Source organism: Dama dama, chromosome 8, assembly GCF_033118175.1.
Source record: "Dama dama isolate Ldn47 chromosome 8, ASM3311817v1, whole genome shotgun sequence".
Lineage (NCBI taxonomy): Eukaryota > Metazoa > Chordata > Mammalia > Artiodactyla > Cervidae > Dama > Dama dama.
The window spans coordinates 48,037,032-48,052,768 of NC_083688.1; the positions used below are offsets into that span (position 1 = coordinate 48,037,032).

Below are 15,737 nucleotides of genomic sequence, written 5' to 3' on the forward strand. Positions count from 1 at the left end.
CTGCAGTTCTTCAGTGAACAAGACTTTGAGGAGCCCCATTCAGATCAGAGTGGTGAAGGACTAACCCGGCGGCGGTGGACAGGCGTCGGCCGCCGCTCCGCGCGCACAGGCCCCAGCCCCACCTGGGGAGACTCCACACGCTGTGGAGCTGCCGCGTCCGTGTGCGCGACTGGAGCCCACGTGCCCGAGGGCTCCACCTGCAGCCCCTGGCCAGAGAGCTGCATCGCCTGAAGCCCGACTGCCTAGAGCCCGTGCTCTGCAACGAGAAGCCACCACCATGAGAAGCCAGGCACCTCAGTGAAGAGTAGCCTCACCCATCGCAACTAGAGAAAGCCCATGCACAGCAACAAAGACCCATTGCAACCAAAAATAAATTTTAAAAAATGTTAAGTGGTAAATACACCATTTATGGAGTTATAAACTGTTTTTACAAAGGTTTATAGCTGAAGTCCAAATCAGGAAAAAATGATTTCATTTTAAAATGAACATCTTACCAATTTTGAATGTTGATGCTATAATTAATCATAGAATCAATATCTGACACAACACAACTGACATACTGTCTTCATGGATAGAAGTTCAGGATGTCAGTTATTTCTTTTTTGGAAATTTGTTTTTATGAAAATTTAGTATTCTCTGCTTAATTAGGTTCTCACACTTGATATGAAGCTCTGTGTACTATAAAAAGAAATGTAAATAGCAGAAAAAATCAAAGTACTATAATTAACTCTTAGCCCACAGAAAATATCCATGCATCCCCAAATGTTAAGAGGCTCCTAATTAAATCTTTTAGATGAGTAATCTAACCATTTAGTGAATTTACCTGGAAGTTTTCTGGTTTTATAGTGTACCCTACACTAATAATGCCTGCTTTTACAGAAAATAATTTGTTTTGACCACCTCAAATAAATTGCTAAATGTCTTGTACTAATACATATCCATAGTGTCTGCTTAGTTAACAATCAGCTGTATTCAAAAAAATGAGAATCTTTCATGCCTAGCATGTAAGAACCACACCAAGAAACCTTTGTACATTCAAGAAGTATTTAAAAAATAAAAGTATATAAAATGTAGCATTCAACTGTACAATAAAATAGGAAGCCTTTAGGCAAAAACATAGCAAAGTACCCAGGGAAAAATTAATTAGTTCTATTACAATGATTTTGACATCAGTCACTAAACGTGTTTGAGACTGTAACAGCTCTTGCTAATTATGCAATTAACCATAGATTTAAATTTTTATTCTGATATTAAAAATATTAATTTGTTAAAAATTTAGGGAATTCCCTGGTGGTTCAATGGTTGTGACTCCATGCTTTCACTGCCGAGGACCTGGGTTCAGTCCTGTCAAGACTGAACTAGGATTCCACAGGCCATGTGACACAACCAAAAACAAAAATTCATTTTAAATTTAACTGAGAAACTGTTCTAGAAATGTAAATTTAATACCTCAAGTCAGAGAAAAGAAAATGGACACACAGAAAAGAACTGTAATACTTATGGGAACATAAATTATTAAAAATTAGGTACTTTCTTGGATATGATGTGAGAAAAATGATGAGTTGACTATATAGTCAAAATAATCTCATGAAAAGAAAAATTTAATTTTTGGAACTATGTTGTATAATTCAAACAGTAAGTGGAGCCTAACTTCTTTACTACACAGAAGTGTGACTTTTCTACTCCCCTCCTCTTAGAACAATTACTTTATAAATCAGTGGTTTGCTGGGCTCATCAGTTTCTGTAGTACCACCTAAGTACATCTGGAGAAGGAAATGGCAACCCACTCCAGTGTTCTTGCCTGGAGAATTCCACGGACCGAGGAGCCTGGTGGGCTACAGTCCATGGGGTCGCAAAGAGTCAGACACGACTGAGCGACTTCACTCACTCACTCACTCAAGTACATGCATGGGCTTCCCTGGTGGCTCAGTGGTAAAGAATCCACCTGCAATGCAGGAGACCTCGGCTCGGTCCCCGGGGTGGGAAGATCCCCTGGAGGAGGACACGGCAACTCACTCCAGTCCTCCTGCCTGGAGAACGCCATGGACAGGAGAGCCCGGCCGGCCCGAGTTCATGGGGTCACACAGAGTTGGACCTGACTGGGCAGCTACGCACAACACAGCACACATACGTTTATAATTTTCAAAATTCTGTGAATTTTTTAAGGAAAAACAGTAACTGTTTCACTTCTGTCTTACCTGATACAGTGACTCAACTTTACAGTACAAGAATATGAATGTCAATATGAACACAAAAGCAAGACTACAAACTGATGTTTTCTTTACGGTATTTTTTTTTTTTTATGATCAATTCCAAACACATAGTACAGGGAAGATGGAATGAGTAAGAAAAAAAAATTTTTTATTTCCCCATTAACACCAAGTCATATTATTCAAAATGTGTTTCAGAATATTTAGCCAGATCACCAAATCCCAGCCACTGCCTTAGTTCAAATGTTCACTAAGAAAATAGTCAAGCAACAGAAATCCATTGAGACTTTTATACAGAGAGAAGAGCTACATTGCTATTTATAATTTATTAACTGGGTTTAGTCTCTCGATACTTAGCCAGTTTGTGTAAAAATTACTATTCCCATTGGTTCATAGTTACATTAATATTAAATACATAATTGAAAAGTCAATATTCCTTTTGCTGTGAATATAAAACTTCTTAAAGAGAGTGTGGATTGCAACAAAATAATGACTGGCTGCTGGGATAGCACTGTTCAAAGCCAAATATACTGGCAGGATCAGAAAGCATAAATATATATACAAACTCTCAGGATGCTACTGTTTTCCACATTTTTGCAATACATACTTATCTCATAGTATGGTATGAATTATTTCCTCCAACTTGAAAAAAAAAAGATTACTACATTTTAATCTTCATTTCAAAATAATTCATTCAAATGAAAAAGAAGTTCATTTGTTAATTCTGTTCAAAAGATGGATTTAAACATTTTCTTCAGTACATGTACAAATTTTTCTTAACCTAAGTGTCTCATTACAACCAGTTCAGCAATAAGACCTCTAGTGCTTTGTTAGAAAACTGCATTCAGTAGGTACGATTGTAAAATCTATGGTTGAATCCTTCTTAAGACACTGAATTATAAGCAAGTCCAAAAAATGCATGAGCATTCAATAATACCTTTGGAATCTGTGAATTACTGCAAAAAAAAATTTTACATGTCCATATAATTCAAACATAAACTTTGTGGAGAAGGGGTGTAAAATAAATACTATAGTATTTTTCAACTCTAAGCGCTGCCTAAATGGTTAGATGTGAAGATTAATATTACTAACACTATTAGTCAAACTATTTCAAAGACTGTTTTCCAAGTAGTGAGAACAATTTTGCAAAGCAAAGATAAGCAAGAGCCTATGCCAATACATTTTTCCTGTAGTGTAATGTAATTGCTAATATGAGGTATAATCTGTAAGCAATTAATACAAATATAAATAGGTATAAGTCACCACTAAATCACAGTCTGGTGAAAAGCTTCTCAGGTAATGTAGTTTGAGGAGGGAGTTAAGGGAAATGGAGAGAAGGGAGGGACAGGGCAGGTTTCCAGTGGGAACATCATTTACACTCTTTATCGTTATCACTATCTTGTATGTAACTATCCACTGATGCAGAAAGGTAAATCCTTTCTAAGTATGCTGGTCTAGAATATACTCTGTGTAGCATAGTAAGATTACTTAAGTATTACTGATGCTTTATTTGCATTTATACTTGGATATACACATAATTATATGTATATCAAAAACTATAAACAGAATTTAAAAACACTCTATCTCATTTTAGAAAACTTATTAAGATAGAAGTATGTGCTACAGAATTTCCTAGAATATCTAAACTCAGGTATAAAACCAAAGGAGAACATTACTATGTCTTTAGTATAAATGGTTTGCGTGAAACCTCAAGCTCACTCATCTTTTTATAGATGTGTTTATTTGATGAGGATTGTGATCCAATGATTGTTTAGCAGCAATTTTACCAAACTGTAAATTCTTTTATTAACAGGCATTATAAACATAATACTAATCTTATTTAAAAACCATGAGTGCCACACCAATGAATATACAGCTCATGAATAACTTAAAAAGTATTTCCCATTTTAAAAGGCAACACTCAGCATACAAAAACCTACACTAAACAAAGAAGCTATAATATGGATACATGATTGATGTGTCTAAAATGATATATATACAGTACATAATTAATGTTAATTATGTGATCAGTACATTTTCTTCTATAAGATTCCCTTCATGCTTCACTTTCCCCAGAAACTGAATTCTGAACTTCTTCTTCTAAAATTGGTACAATCAGGTTATCCTTGGACATCAAATTATATTTCATCACAAATTTAGTAAACCGATGACACAAAAATGTTTCATTCTGTAGAGAGAAAAAAAAACTCATTTCAACTTACTACTCAAAACCAAATAAATGAGACATATATCAACATATATCATTGTCATTCTCATAAGAATGTACCAGGACAATTAATGAAATATACTTACTTCATATTCATCAAATATCTGCCGGTGATGAAAATAAGCATGTGAAAATATTCTGTAAATCCTACGGCATACTGATCCTAGTTTTGCTACAGATGACTCCTTTATGCTAACCCTAGAAATAGAAAAGAAATCATAGATTCATAGAGCTAGACAGATCTTAGGAACAATATAGTCCAATCTTCTCAATTCACAAGAAGAGAAACCGACACCAGAGAAAATAAGTGACCAGTCCAGTTCACAGTGCTAGTAAGTGGCAAGGGCAAGACCAAAACTCTTGTTCTTCACTCCTGGGATAGTGCTCTTTCTACCTAACCATATCGCCCAGGAAATAATGGAATTATAATTCTGAAACTTTGTTAAAGTTTAATACAACTGAAACAAACCTTGGCAAAACTTATAAAAACATGTTTTTGATATTTACACTCTGTCTACTAGAACTAATTGAAACTACTAAAAGGAATTATCATTTTATTCTATAGAACTCAATTTTTTAATGTGTGTATGAGAAATAAAAACTGCCTATTTATTTGTTTTCTTTTTTTAAATGTATATAGGATATTAAGACAAAAACCATTATTTTTTACATATTTTATGTGAGCTCTTTGAAGACGGTGATATTTAGGTGAAAAGGTCTCCAAATCTATCCACTCAGTAACAAATATCTTAAGAGAATAAAAGACCAGTCACAAACCAGTCACCAATAATATATTACAGTTATGCACAGGCTTCCTCCCAGATCTTAAAAATCTAAAAGCAAGGATAAGGACTCCTTTCAAAAATTATCAGTCCAACAGAGGATAGACCAAGGGGGAGGAGGATGGGAGAGGGATGGAGTGGGAGTTTGGGGATAACAGACGCAAACTGCTATATACAGAATGGATAAGCAACGAGGTCCTACTGTATAGCACAGGAACTATATTCAGTATCCCGTGATAAACCACAATGGAAAAGAATATGAAAAAGAATGTGTGTATATATATAACTGAGTCACTTCACTGTACAGCAGTAATTAACACAACACTGTAAATCAACTGTGCTTCAATTAAAAAGGAAAACACGCTGATTTCATACACAGAACATACTTAAGAAGAAGAAATGAATAAGCAGTCCTACTTAGGAGAGCCTGCTTTAGCAGGCTGTCTCCAGGGATGCTCACTCAACCAAAGGGTCAAGTAAGCAAGTGTGTAAATGTCCCAACCCTAAAGCCTGAGAGGGACAGCCTGGAAAATGACACACAGCAGCAGGAACCACCCGTGACCAAACTGGCCAGTGAGCTTTGGGAGCTGAGCCCTGATGCCTTTAGGGTAAACCACAATCTTAATTTCAAAATGTGAATAATTCTGGGCAAGTCAAATATACAACAGGTAAAAAAGTTTACAGAATACAATGCATGAATGAGGAAACTAGTAATAACATCAATCTTTAAATCCAAAAAGTTTAATACCACATTTAAAGGTTTTATTTACCTGCTGGGAAAATATTTATTGCTATTCAGAAGACATGCTGCACCATCAAGTGTGTGTCTAGTGTAGTCTATAGCAGGACACTGTAAAAGAAAGGATATAAAAATGCATGAACAATGAGTTCTACCTTTAAAATTAGGTATATTTATTGCATAGGTGTCTTAATCCAAAACCTCTAAGCATATTCTAAGGAAATGTTCCTTACAATATCAGAATGACTGTAAAATTCAATGTTATGTCAATAAATAAGGCTTTATTATCCCCTTCAACTATAATACCCAGCTTATAGTAAATAAGTGAATCAGTCTCCCAATTTCTCCCTCTCAATTTTGTACCTAGATGAAAGCAATGCTTCCGTCGAGTTAGAAAGAATACCTGATTATTTAATCTAACTCTCTGACTTTACAAATGAGGAAACTGGTCAGTTTGCAAACGACGCACAGGATTCTCACCAGATCTTAAAAATCTACGGGAATTCCCTGGCTGTCCGGTGGTTAGCACTCCACGCTCTCACTGCTGAGGGCCCAGGTTCAATCTCTGGTCAATGAACTAAGATCCCACAAGCTGCACAGTGCAGCCATAAAAAACAAAATAAAACAAAGAATCTATAGGCAAGGATAAGGAATTCCTCAAAACAAGCAGACGAACTTAACAAGTCTTATCTTTAGGCATGCTAAGAGGAGGCTGACTCTGTACTACAGAAACTGAAGTAAACAAGCGTACAAATATCCCAACTCTGAAGGATGAGAGAGACAACACCTGAAGAATGATGCACAGCAAGAGGGACTACCCTTGACTTTTGGCCAGTGATTTATACTCTCTGGCTTCAGAAATGAGGAAACTGGTCATTTTGCAAAAAAACCATAACCCAGATATACCGACTCCTAGTCCACTGGTTTATACTTAACCAAGTGGCCCTGCAGCCTTCTTCTCCACAAATACCTCCAAAGATCGCTGTCTTCTTACATCCTAAAAAGTATGCCTTACTATGTTGCTGGTACCCTAATTCCAATCTAGGAGCTCCATAAAAAATTTTCTCCCTGAACCTCCTTTGCAATTTAATATGAAATCCGAAGTTTCTTTACATTTTAACAAACCTGTCTAGCAAATGAGCAAATCTATCAAAGGAAAGATAAAACTGCAAAGTAATTTTTCTCACTCAGTTCTTCTGAGGGCAGAGGATGAGAAGCATCAAAAGGAAGAAAGATGCAGAGTGAACCAGGGAACCGAGAAGAAACAGATAAGACTAGAGAAAAGAAAGAAAAGTGACTCTAATTCTACTCAGTAATTGGAGTATTTTCCAAGTACTGAGAATGCAACTGGTGTTTTAAAATGCAGTAACTACTCAACACAGCTAAGTATAGTACATGGCAAATACAGATTAATCTAAACCAAAAAAAGGCACATCCTCTTTCAGCCATCTTTCCGTGCCACCACGATGGTGCCCATGTATGTCCTGGCTGATGCTCTCAAGAGGATCAACAACACCAAAAAGAGGCTAATGCCAGGTGCTCCAAAGTCACAGTCAGGATTCTAACTGTGATGATGAAGCACGGTTACACTGGAGAATTTGAAATCATCGATGATAACAGGGCTGGGAAAATTGTTGTGAAGCTCACAGGCAGGCTAAATAAGTGTGAAGCAATCAGCCTCCAATTTGATGTGCAACTCAAAGATCTAAAAGAATGGCAGAATAACCTGCGCCCGTCCCGTCAGTTTGGTTTCATTGTACTGACAACCTCGGCTGGCATCATGGATCATGAAGAAGCAAGACAAAAACACACAGGAGGGAAAATCCTTGGATTCTTTTCCAGCGATGTAGTGCATACGAATAAAATGCCTCAGAGGAAAAAAAAATGTACATCTATAGGAATTTTGTGGCCAGCAGACTCCCTGCCTAAAACAGTAACAAGAGCAGTATTTATTGAAAAAAGTATCTTTATCCATATATATGATTACAAGGTGATTTGGTAAAAGACAAACATCCCAAGTCATTGTAATTCTCATTCATATTGGTCACTTGGATGTACCATTAAGTCAGCATGGAAATACAATAAAAGCTACATATTTAATTTAGATATTCTAGTATCCACATTAAATAGGAAAAAAAAAGATGAAATTTTAATTTTAATGATGTATTTTATTTAACTCCATATAGCCAAAATTACCGTTTTAACATAATTGATAAGACAAATTGCTAATGAGCTTCTGTGTGGTTTTTTTTAGGAGTTTAGACTTTATTTGATGAACTCTACAGACCACTGAATAAGACAGGGACAAGATCAGAGAAAGACTTTTCAAAGATTCAAGTGATGCACTGGAGGAGATGTTGATTTAGAATAAGGAAATACATTAGGAAGCTATTCAGCAGGGTCTGAGCTGACTGCTAATGCAGCTTAAATAGCACTGGGAAAGGAGAAAGATTTTATGGAGATGCTATGATGATAATAGCCGAGGCTTACATAGCACCTACTAAGCTCTGGGCACTGTTTAAAGCCTTTATGTATTAACTCTATTTATTCTTCACAACAACCCTACAAACTAGGTTATGTTTCCCACTTTGCAGATGAGAAAACTGAAGCAATGAATTAAGGACTTGCCTAAGGACTCACAGCAGAATCAAAAGTATAACATGTTGACTCTTGAATATGGTGGACAAAAAGAAAGAAATCTATTTTCCTGATTCATGAGGATATATGGAAAGTCCCTGAAGAGTCTTAAAATCTGATAAGACTCTCCCCACATATGTGCCAAGATGCCAGGCCATGAGGTAGAATTTCTGTGTTCAGGTCACTACTGCTCCCTTAAGGTCACAAAAAAGTCCAAGGAGTGTATGTGCTTGCTTTCTCCTTTTAGGGGCCTGTTCCCAGGAGAACTGGGATATTTTAAAGTTAAGATATAATTCACATACCACAAATCTCTTTTAAAGTGTAAAATTCAGTAGTTTTTAGTATATTCACAAAATTGTGTAACCATTATCAACTACATTCCATATCATTTTCATCACCCCCAAAAGAAACCCAATACTAAACAGCAGTCACTTCTCCTTCTCTCTTCCCCTTAATCCTAAACAGCTGATCCACCTTCTGTCTTCTTTGGAATTATCTATTCTCAGTATTTCCCAAAAATGGAACAAAATGTGGACTTTTCTGTCATTCAGCATGTTTTCAAGGCTCACGAATAGTACAGCATGAGTCAATACTTCATTATTTTCTTAATTCAAAACCTTTTTAGACTTGGCTTTTAATATATACAAAATACTTGAAAATGTTTCTCCCTCTACAGACTTCCGTTCTTTTTTAAGGCTAAATAATATTCCACTGTATACAAACACCACATGTTATTTACTCATCAGTTGATGGAAATTTGGTTGTTTCCATTTTTGGATATCGTGATTCATGGGACTGTGAGCTTTATTAGTGCACAAGTATTGTCTGGATCTATGTTTTTCATTTGAGTATATACCTAGGAGTAGAATTCATAAGTCATATAGTAACTCTATACCTGTTATTTTGAGGAAGTTTCAAACTGTTTCCAAACCCAGTATTTTACAAATCCATTGTCTATGTATAAGGGTTCCATCTTCTCCACATCCTGGCCAACACTTATTATTTTAGTCATTTCAGTGGGTAAAGTGTATGTCATCGTAGGGCTGGATCTTTTTTCCATTTTGGAAAACCTGTGGTAAAATGTAAAATTTGCCATTTTTGGCATTGCCATGTATGGGCATATGGGATCTCAGTTCCTCAACCAGAGATTGAACTCGTGCCCTCTGGAATGCAAGTATGGAGTCCTAACCACTGGACCACTAGGGAATTCCCATTCCATTTTAAACATTTTTAAATGTACAATTCAGTGGCATTAGTTCACTATTGTGCAGCCATCTATACTATCTGTTTTAAACCAAAGGTTTTTCCTCATTCCAAATAGAAACTATAACCATTTAAGTAGTAATTGCCCCACATTCCCAATCCCCAGCCCTAACAACCTCTAATCTGCTTTCAGGCCCTATGAATTTGTCCTTTTTAGATATATCACATAAGTGAAGTCATATCATAACTGTTCTTTTGTGTCTGGCTTAGTTCACTTAACATACTGTCCTTTAGGTTCGTTCATGTTACATATAGCATACATCAGAACTTCATTCCCTTTTATGGCTGGATAACACTCCACTGTATGTATTTATATCCATCACATTTTTATCTCTCCATTCCCATGTGGTTTTGATATGCACTCAGCCTAATTACTAATGATGATGAACATCTTTTCATGTACTTACTGACCATTTGTATATTTCTTTAGCAAAATATCCATTCAAATCCTTTGCTCATTTTAGGGACTTCCCTGGCAGTCCAGTAGTTAGGACTCCATGCTTTCAACGCCATGGGCATGGGTTCAATCCCTGGTTGGAAAACTAAGATCTTATAAGTTGCACTGAGCAAGCAGAAAAAAAAAATTCTTTGCTCATTTTAATATTAAGTTGTCTTTTAGTTGTTTCATAACAGCTCTTTATATATTCTGGACACCAGACCCTTAACAGAGATATAATTTACAAAAATATTTTCTCTAGTTATGTACATTGTCTTTTCACTTTCTTGACAGTGTCCTTTAAAGCACAACCATCTTTATTTTCTAAGAAATCTGATTTATGTACCTTCTTCCATCGCTGAGCTTTTGGTGTCATAACTAAGAAATCACTGCTGAGTCCAAGGTCATGAAAATTTATACCTATTTTTTCCCCCAAGAGTTTTACAGTTTTAGCTCTTACATTTAGGTGTTTGATTTCCACTGTAAGCTAATTTCTGTACACGGTGTGAGGTAGGGGTCTAAATTCATCATTTTGTATGTAGTTATCCAGTTAACTCTCAGTGAGATATTTTGCATTGTCCCTTTGTACTGAATATTTGAAACCAGTGTGTATTTCATGCTTAAAGAACATCTCAGTGCAGACCACCCACATTAAGTGCTCCACAGCCACAGGTTTTACGGCTACTGTTTCAAACAGCATAACTCTAGATATTTAATTGATTTCTGAATTTTTTCTTTTTTTTCCTTTTCGGAATTAGAGGAAGAGTTTTGCCTTAATTTAGCTGCCTCCCTCCCCCTCCTCCAATTAATTCTCAACTAACTGATCCTACTCTGCATCATATATAACAGCAAACATTTGGCAAAATATGGCCAAAACAGTATGTTACAAATAGTAAGTAATGTGTTCAAACTTTTATAAATTACATTTTGCCAAATATATATTTATAATGCTACTGCAAGTAATCACAATCTGCATATCACTGAAAGGACTAACAGATAATAACAAGTTATGACCTTCATTGCTTACAATCACTGTTTGTACAGTTAACTATTTGCTGCAATGTCTCTCTTTAATTCTGAAGGGCCCTGAGTAAATCATCACTGCTGCTGAGTACTCTGTGCCTCTTCCACTTCAGAATCTGCCAGTGCTTTTAATTCGTAGGAGCAACCTTCTTAGCTACTCATCTCTGTTGCTACTATTTTCTAACTGCGTACAATTATTCCGAAAGGATTCAAAAAGCGTCCTCTCAAGATTTTCTTTTGTTTGTGTTTTTACAATAATCCCATCCCTCAAAACTACCATTTGGAAAACACACTACCACCATCCCTTGAAACGTGGAAAACCTAGTGGAGCTGGTCTTCAGCAAGCAGTGTTGCACTTTTAAGATTCACTCACAGGATATAAATCTGATGATTAGCCTATCTTACGTTTAACGTAACTCAAGAAAAAAACTTCCCTGGTGGCTCAGTGATAATGAATCTGCCTGCCAATGCAAGAGACACAGGTTCAACCCCTCGGTTGGGAATACCCTCTGGATAAAGAAATGGCAATCCACTCCATTATTTCTGACTGGGAAATCCCATGGACAGAGGAGCCTCACAGGCGCCTCCTCTGGTCCTCCTTAGAAAAGCTGAACACAGCTAAACAACAGCAACAAAGAAAAAAGTGGACGTAGTAATGACTTGGTATATATGTGTCTCACAATGCAAGACACACTGGATGGCTCTCCCACATTAAAGTGAGAATAATGCATCTTTACTATTGCCAAAATGACACCAGCTTTTGGATTCAGTTTCCTAATAGGAATGATCACATCATGTACTATGCTATGGAGTCAATTCCAGTGAATTATCAATGAAACTGCTATGATTTCCCCAGATACAGAATGACACCCAATCTTAATATTGCTTCAGTTTATTAACTAAAAAAAAAGTAATATCATGAGTGAAGTCAATATTGAAAAATTAGTACTACTAGCTTAGACAGTTATCAGATACTTATTTTGGAAAATTAACCTTTTCAAACAAAAGAGCATCAAATATTGATTTTCCAACTAAAGAATTAACTGGCTTTAAGCTTTAGTGGTCTGTCAATATAATAATCAAAGGTCTATAATCCTATAGCACAGGGCTAACTCAGTTATTTTCAATGAGTCAATGTCATGTAAAAACTAATTACTACAGATGAAAAGGAAAGGCACATCAAGGGAAATGCAATGCATATTTTTAAGCAAACCAGTTATAAAGGACATTTTTGAGACAACTAAGGAAAACTGAATGTGTACTACAGGTCAGATGACATGAATTACTTAAAACAAAAAATGTTCTATAAACAATTACAACTTGCTATACTCTCACCTTAACAAAAACAAAATAAGGAGAAAAGAACATGAATGAGATTTCCAATAAGATCAATTATGGAAGGAAAATCATTATGGTAGGTTTCAAATAAACAGTAAGAAATATTAATGTAGAAAAAAAACTGACCTATAAAATTCAACATTTCTATTTGATAGACTAGTAATCTAGTAATCAACTAGTAATCACCAACAGTTATTCCTATAAAAAGAAATTAAAACTAAACCAAAATATCTAAACAAGTGTATTTCATCCATTATACATATCAACACAATATGACAGGTGTTATTATGTCAGTCAATGAATCATAAATTCTAGATGATTTAATTGTCCAGTTACAAGAAATGATACTATACAAACAAATGGAAAGATATACCATGTTCATGGATTAGAAGAATTAATACTGTTAAAATGACCGTACTTCCCATGGCAATCTACATACTCAATGCAATCCATATCAAAATACTTATGGCATTTTTAACAGAACTAAAACAAATAATTCTAAAATTTGTATGGAAATACAGAAGACCCCACATATCCAAAACAATCTTAAGAAATAACGACAGAGTTGGAGATACCAAGTGAGTGCCTGATTAGAAACTATACTACAAAGCTATGGTAATCAGAACAGTACGGTACTGGCACAAAAACAGACACACAGGGGAGAGGACAGAGAGCCCAGAAACAAGCCCACACATGCACGGTCAGCTGTCTATGACAACAGAGGCAGTATGTACACTGGGGTAAGGAAGGTCTCTCTCACCAATAAATGGTGCTGGGAAAACTGGACAGCTACATGCAAAAGAGTCAAACTGGATTACTTACACCATACACAAAAATAAACTCAAAATGGATTTAAGATTTAAATGTCAGATGGGAAACCATAAAAGTCCTAGAAGAAAAAATGGGTAGTACACTCTTTGACAATCAGGTTAAAAAATGGGCAGAAGCCCTGAATACACATTTTCTCAAAAGAAGACATACAGATGGCCTACACACACATGTAAAGATGCTCAACATCACTAATCATCAAGGAAATGCAAATCAAACCAGAATGAGATACTACCTCACATTTGTCAAAAAGATTACCATCAAAAAAACAAGAACTTCCCTGGCGATCCAGTGGTTAAGAATCTGGCTTCCACTACAGGGGGCGTGAGTTCAGTCCCTGCTTGAGGAACTGAGATCCCACATGCTGTGCAGTATGGCCCACCCAAAAAAAAGGACAAAAAATAAGTACTGTTGAGGAGATATGGGAACCCTCCTGCACTGCTGGACAGAATGTAAATTGGTACAACCACTATGGAAAACAGTATAGCGGTTCCTCAAAAAACGAAAAATACAAACTGCCACACAACCCAGCAATTCTACTCCTGCATACTTCCTCAAAGAAACAAAAACACTAATCAAACAGATACACACATGCCCATGTTCACTGAAGCATTATTTATAGTAGCCAAGATATGGAAGCAGGGCTTCTCTGATGGCTCAGCGGTAAAGAATTCACCTGACCGTGCAGGAGATGCAGGTTTGATCTCTGAGTCACGAAGATCACCTAGAGAAGAAGTGGCAACCCACTCCAGTATTCCTGACTGGGAAGTCCCATGGACAGAGGAACCTGGTGGGCTACCGTCCAAGGCGTCCTAAGAGTCAGACACAACAGCGACTAAACAGCAACAATGACAACAAAGACACGGAAACGATCTAAGTGTCCACATAAAGAAGATGTGCTATGTGTACACAGTGGCACAAAAGAATGAAATTTTGCCATTTGCAAAAGCGTGGATGGACCTAGAGGGTATTATGCTGTGTGAAAAAACGGAAAGGCAAATACCGTAAGATTCACTTGTATGTGGAATCTAAAAAACAAGACAAGACAGAGAAAGACAAATACCATATAATTTCACTTATAAGTGGAATCTAAAAAAAACAAAAGTGAAGAAACAATAAAACAGAAGTCACAGATATAGGGAACAAAGGTGGTTTTGCCAGAGAGGAGATAGAAATGAATGAAATAGGTGAGGAAGATTAAGAGGTATAAACTTCCAGTTACAAAATAAATGAGTCCTAGGAGTAAAACATACAACATGAGAAACACTCTCAATAATACTGTAGTAACTCTGTATGATGACAGATGGTACACTAAACTTACCACAGTGATCACTTTTTAATTTAGAGAAATATCAAATCAGTATGCTTTACTCCTGAAACTAACATAGTGTAGGTTAATGATATTTTAATTAAAAATTTTTCCAAAGATACTAATCAAAAGAAATCCTAAAGTAACACTGTGACAATAACCTTGCATCAAAGAACTCTAAACCAAACAGCAAAATAAACAGTGACCTAAAAATTCAAAAAAAAATTGTCTACCATTTTCTTGAAGAGATTTAGGTTATAATAAATTTATTAGTCATTCAGCTTTATACATTCTCACCTCTTTTGGTGTTTTATGAGCTGCACAAAGAAAAATCCACTGTTCAGTTGCCGTCATCTGAGTGCATGTATCTGGATGGCATTCACTCTGTTAAAAATTGTTACATTTATTAACATCTAAAATAACAATGAAAAAGTTTATCAATTGAGTTGCTACATTTTGTGCAAAATTCTAGAATAAGTTACAAATTTTGGATGTCTTTGTAAGCACATTAATTGATAAAAACAGGGAAAAAAAAATCAGAACTTTCAATTAGTTTTAAGTTAAAGAAAATATTACCTGAAGTTTGACAGCAAGTCCATTTAGCTCAAGACAGAATTGCCTAAAAAGGTAAATATATAAATGAAAAAGCCTTATCTATTCTCCATATTATTTTTAGAATATTAATCATAAAAAAATCCCATCAATACCATCCTTTCTCGTCAGTATTATCAACACCACTTGAATTTACATGGCACATTCCTTACAAAGACATACACATTAGTAAAAAAAACCCAAAACTAACAACCCTAATAATAAAATTCAGTATCAGTGTTCAATGAGTTGATCACTTTACACACTAGAAATTAGTATAATTTTTCTGAGAAATAACTTGAAAATATTTACCAAGAACCTTACAAAGTGTGTATTTTTTTATTAAGTCATTCT

General features: G+C 35.8%; 1 protein-coding gene across 1 annotated transcript in view; it reads right to left on the reverse strand.

Moving 5' to 3' along the window:
* Nucleotides 1–2,344: 2,344 nt before the first annotated feature.
* The window catches only part of HSPE1 (heat shock protein family E (Hsp10) member 1), a 42,315-nt gene continuing 28,922 nt past the window's right edge, over nt 2,345–15,737 (reverse strand). The window contains exons 4-8 of the mRNA XM_061149087.1: nt 15,369–15,411; nt 15,090–15,176; nt 5,990–6,069; nt 4,524–4,635; nt 2,345–4,398 (exon numbers count right to left, since the gene is read on the reverse strand). Of these exons, the coding sequence (XP_061005070.1) occupies nt 4,267–4,398; nt 4,524–4,635; nt 5,990–6,069; nt 15,090–15,176; nt 15,369–15,411 (454 nt within the window). The 3' untranslated portion in view covers nt 2,345–4,266. The remainder of the gene's footprint in view (nt 4,399–4,523; nt 4,636–5,989; nt 6,070–15,089; nt 15,177–15,368; nt 15,412–15,737) is intronic.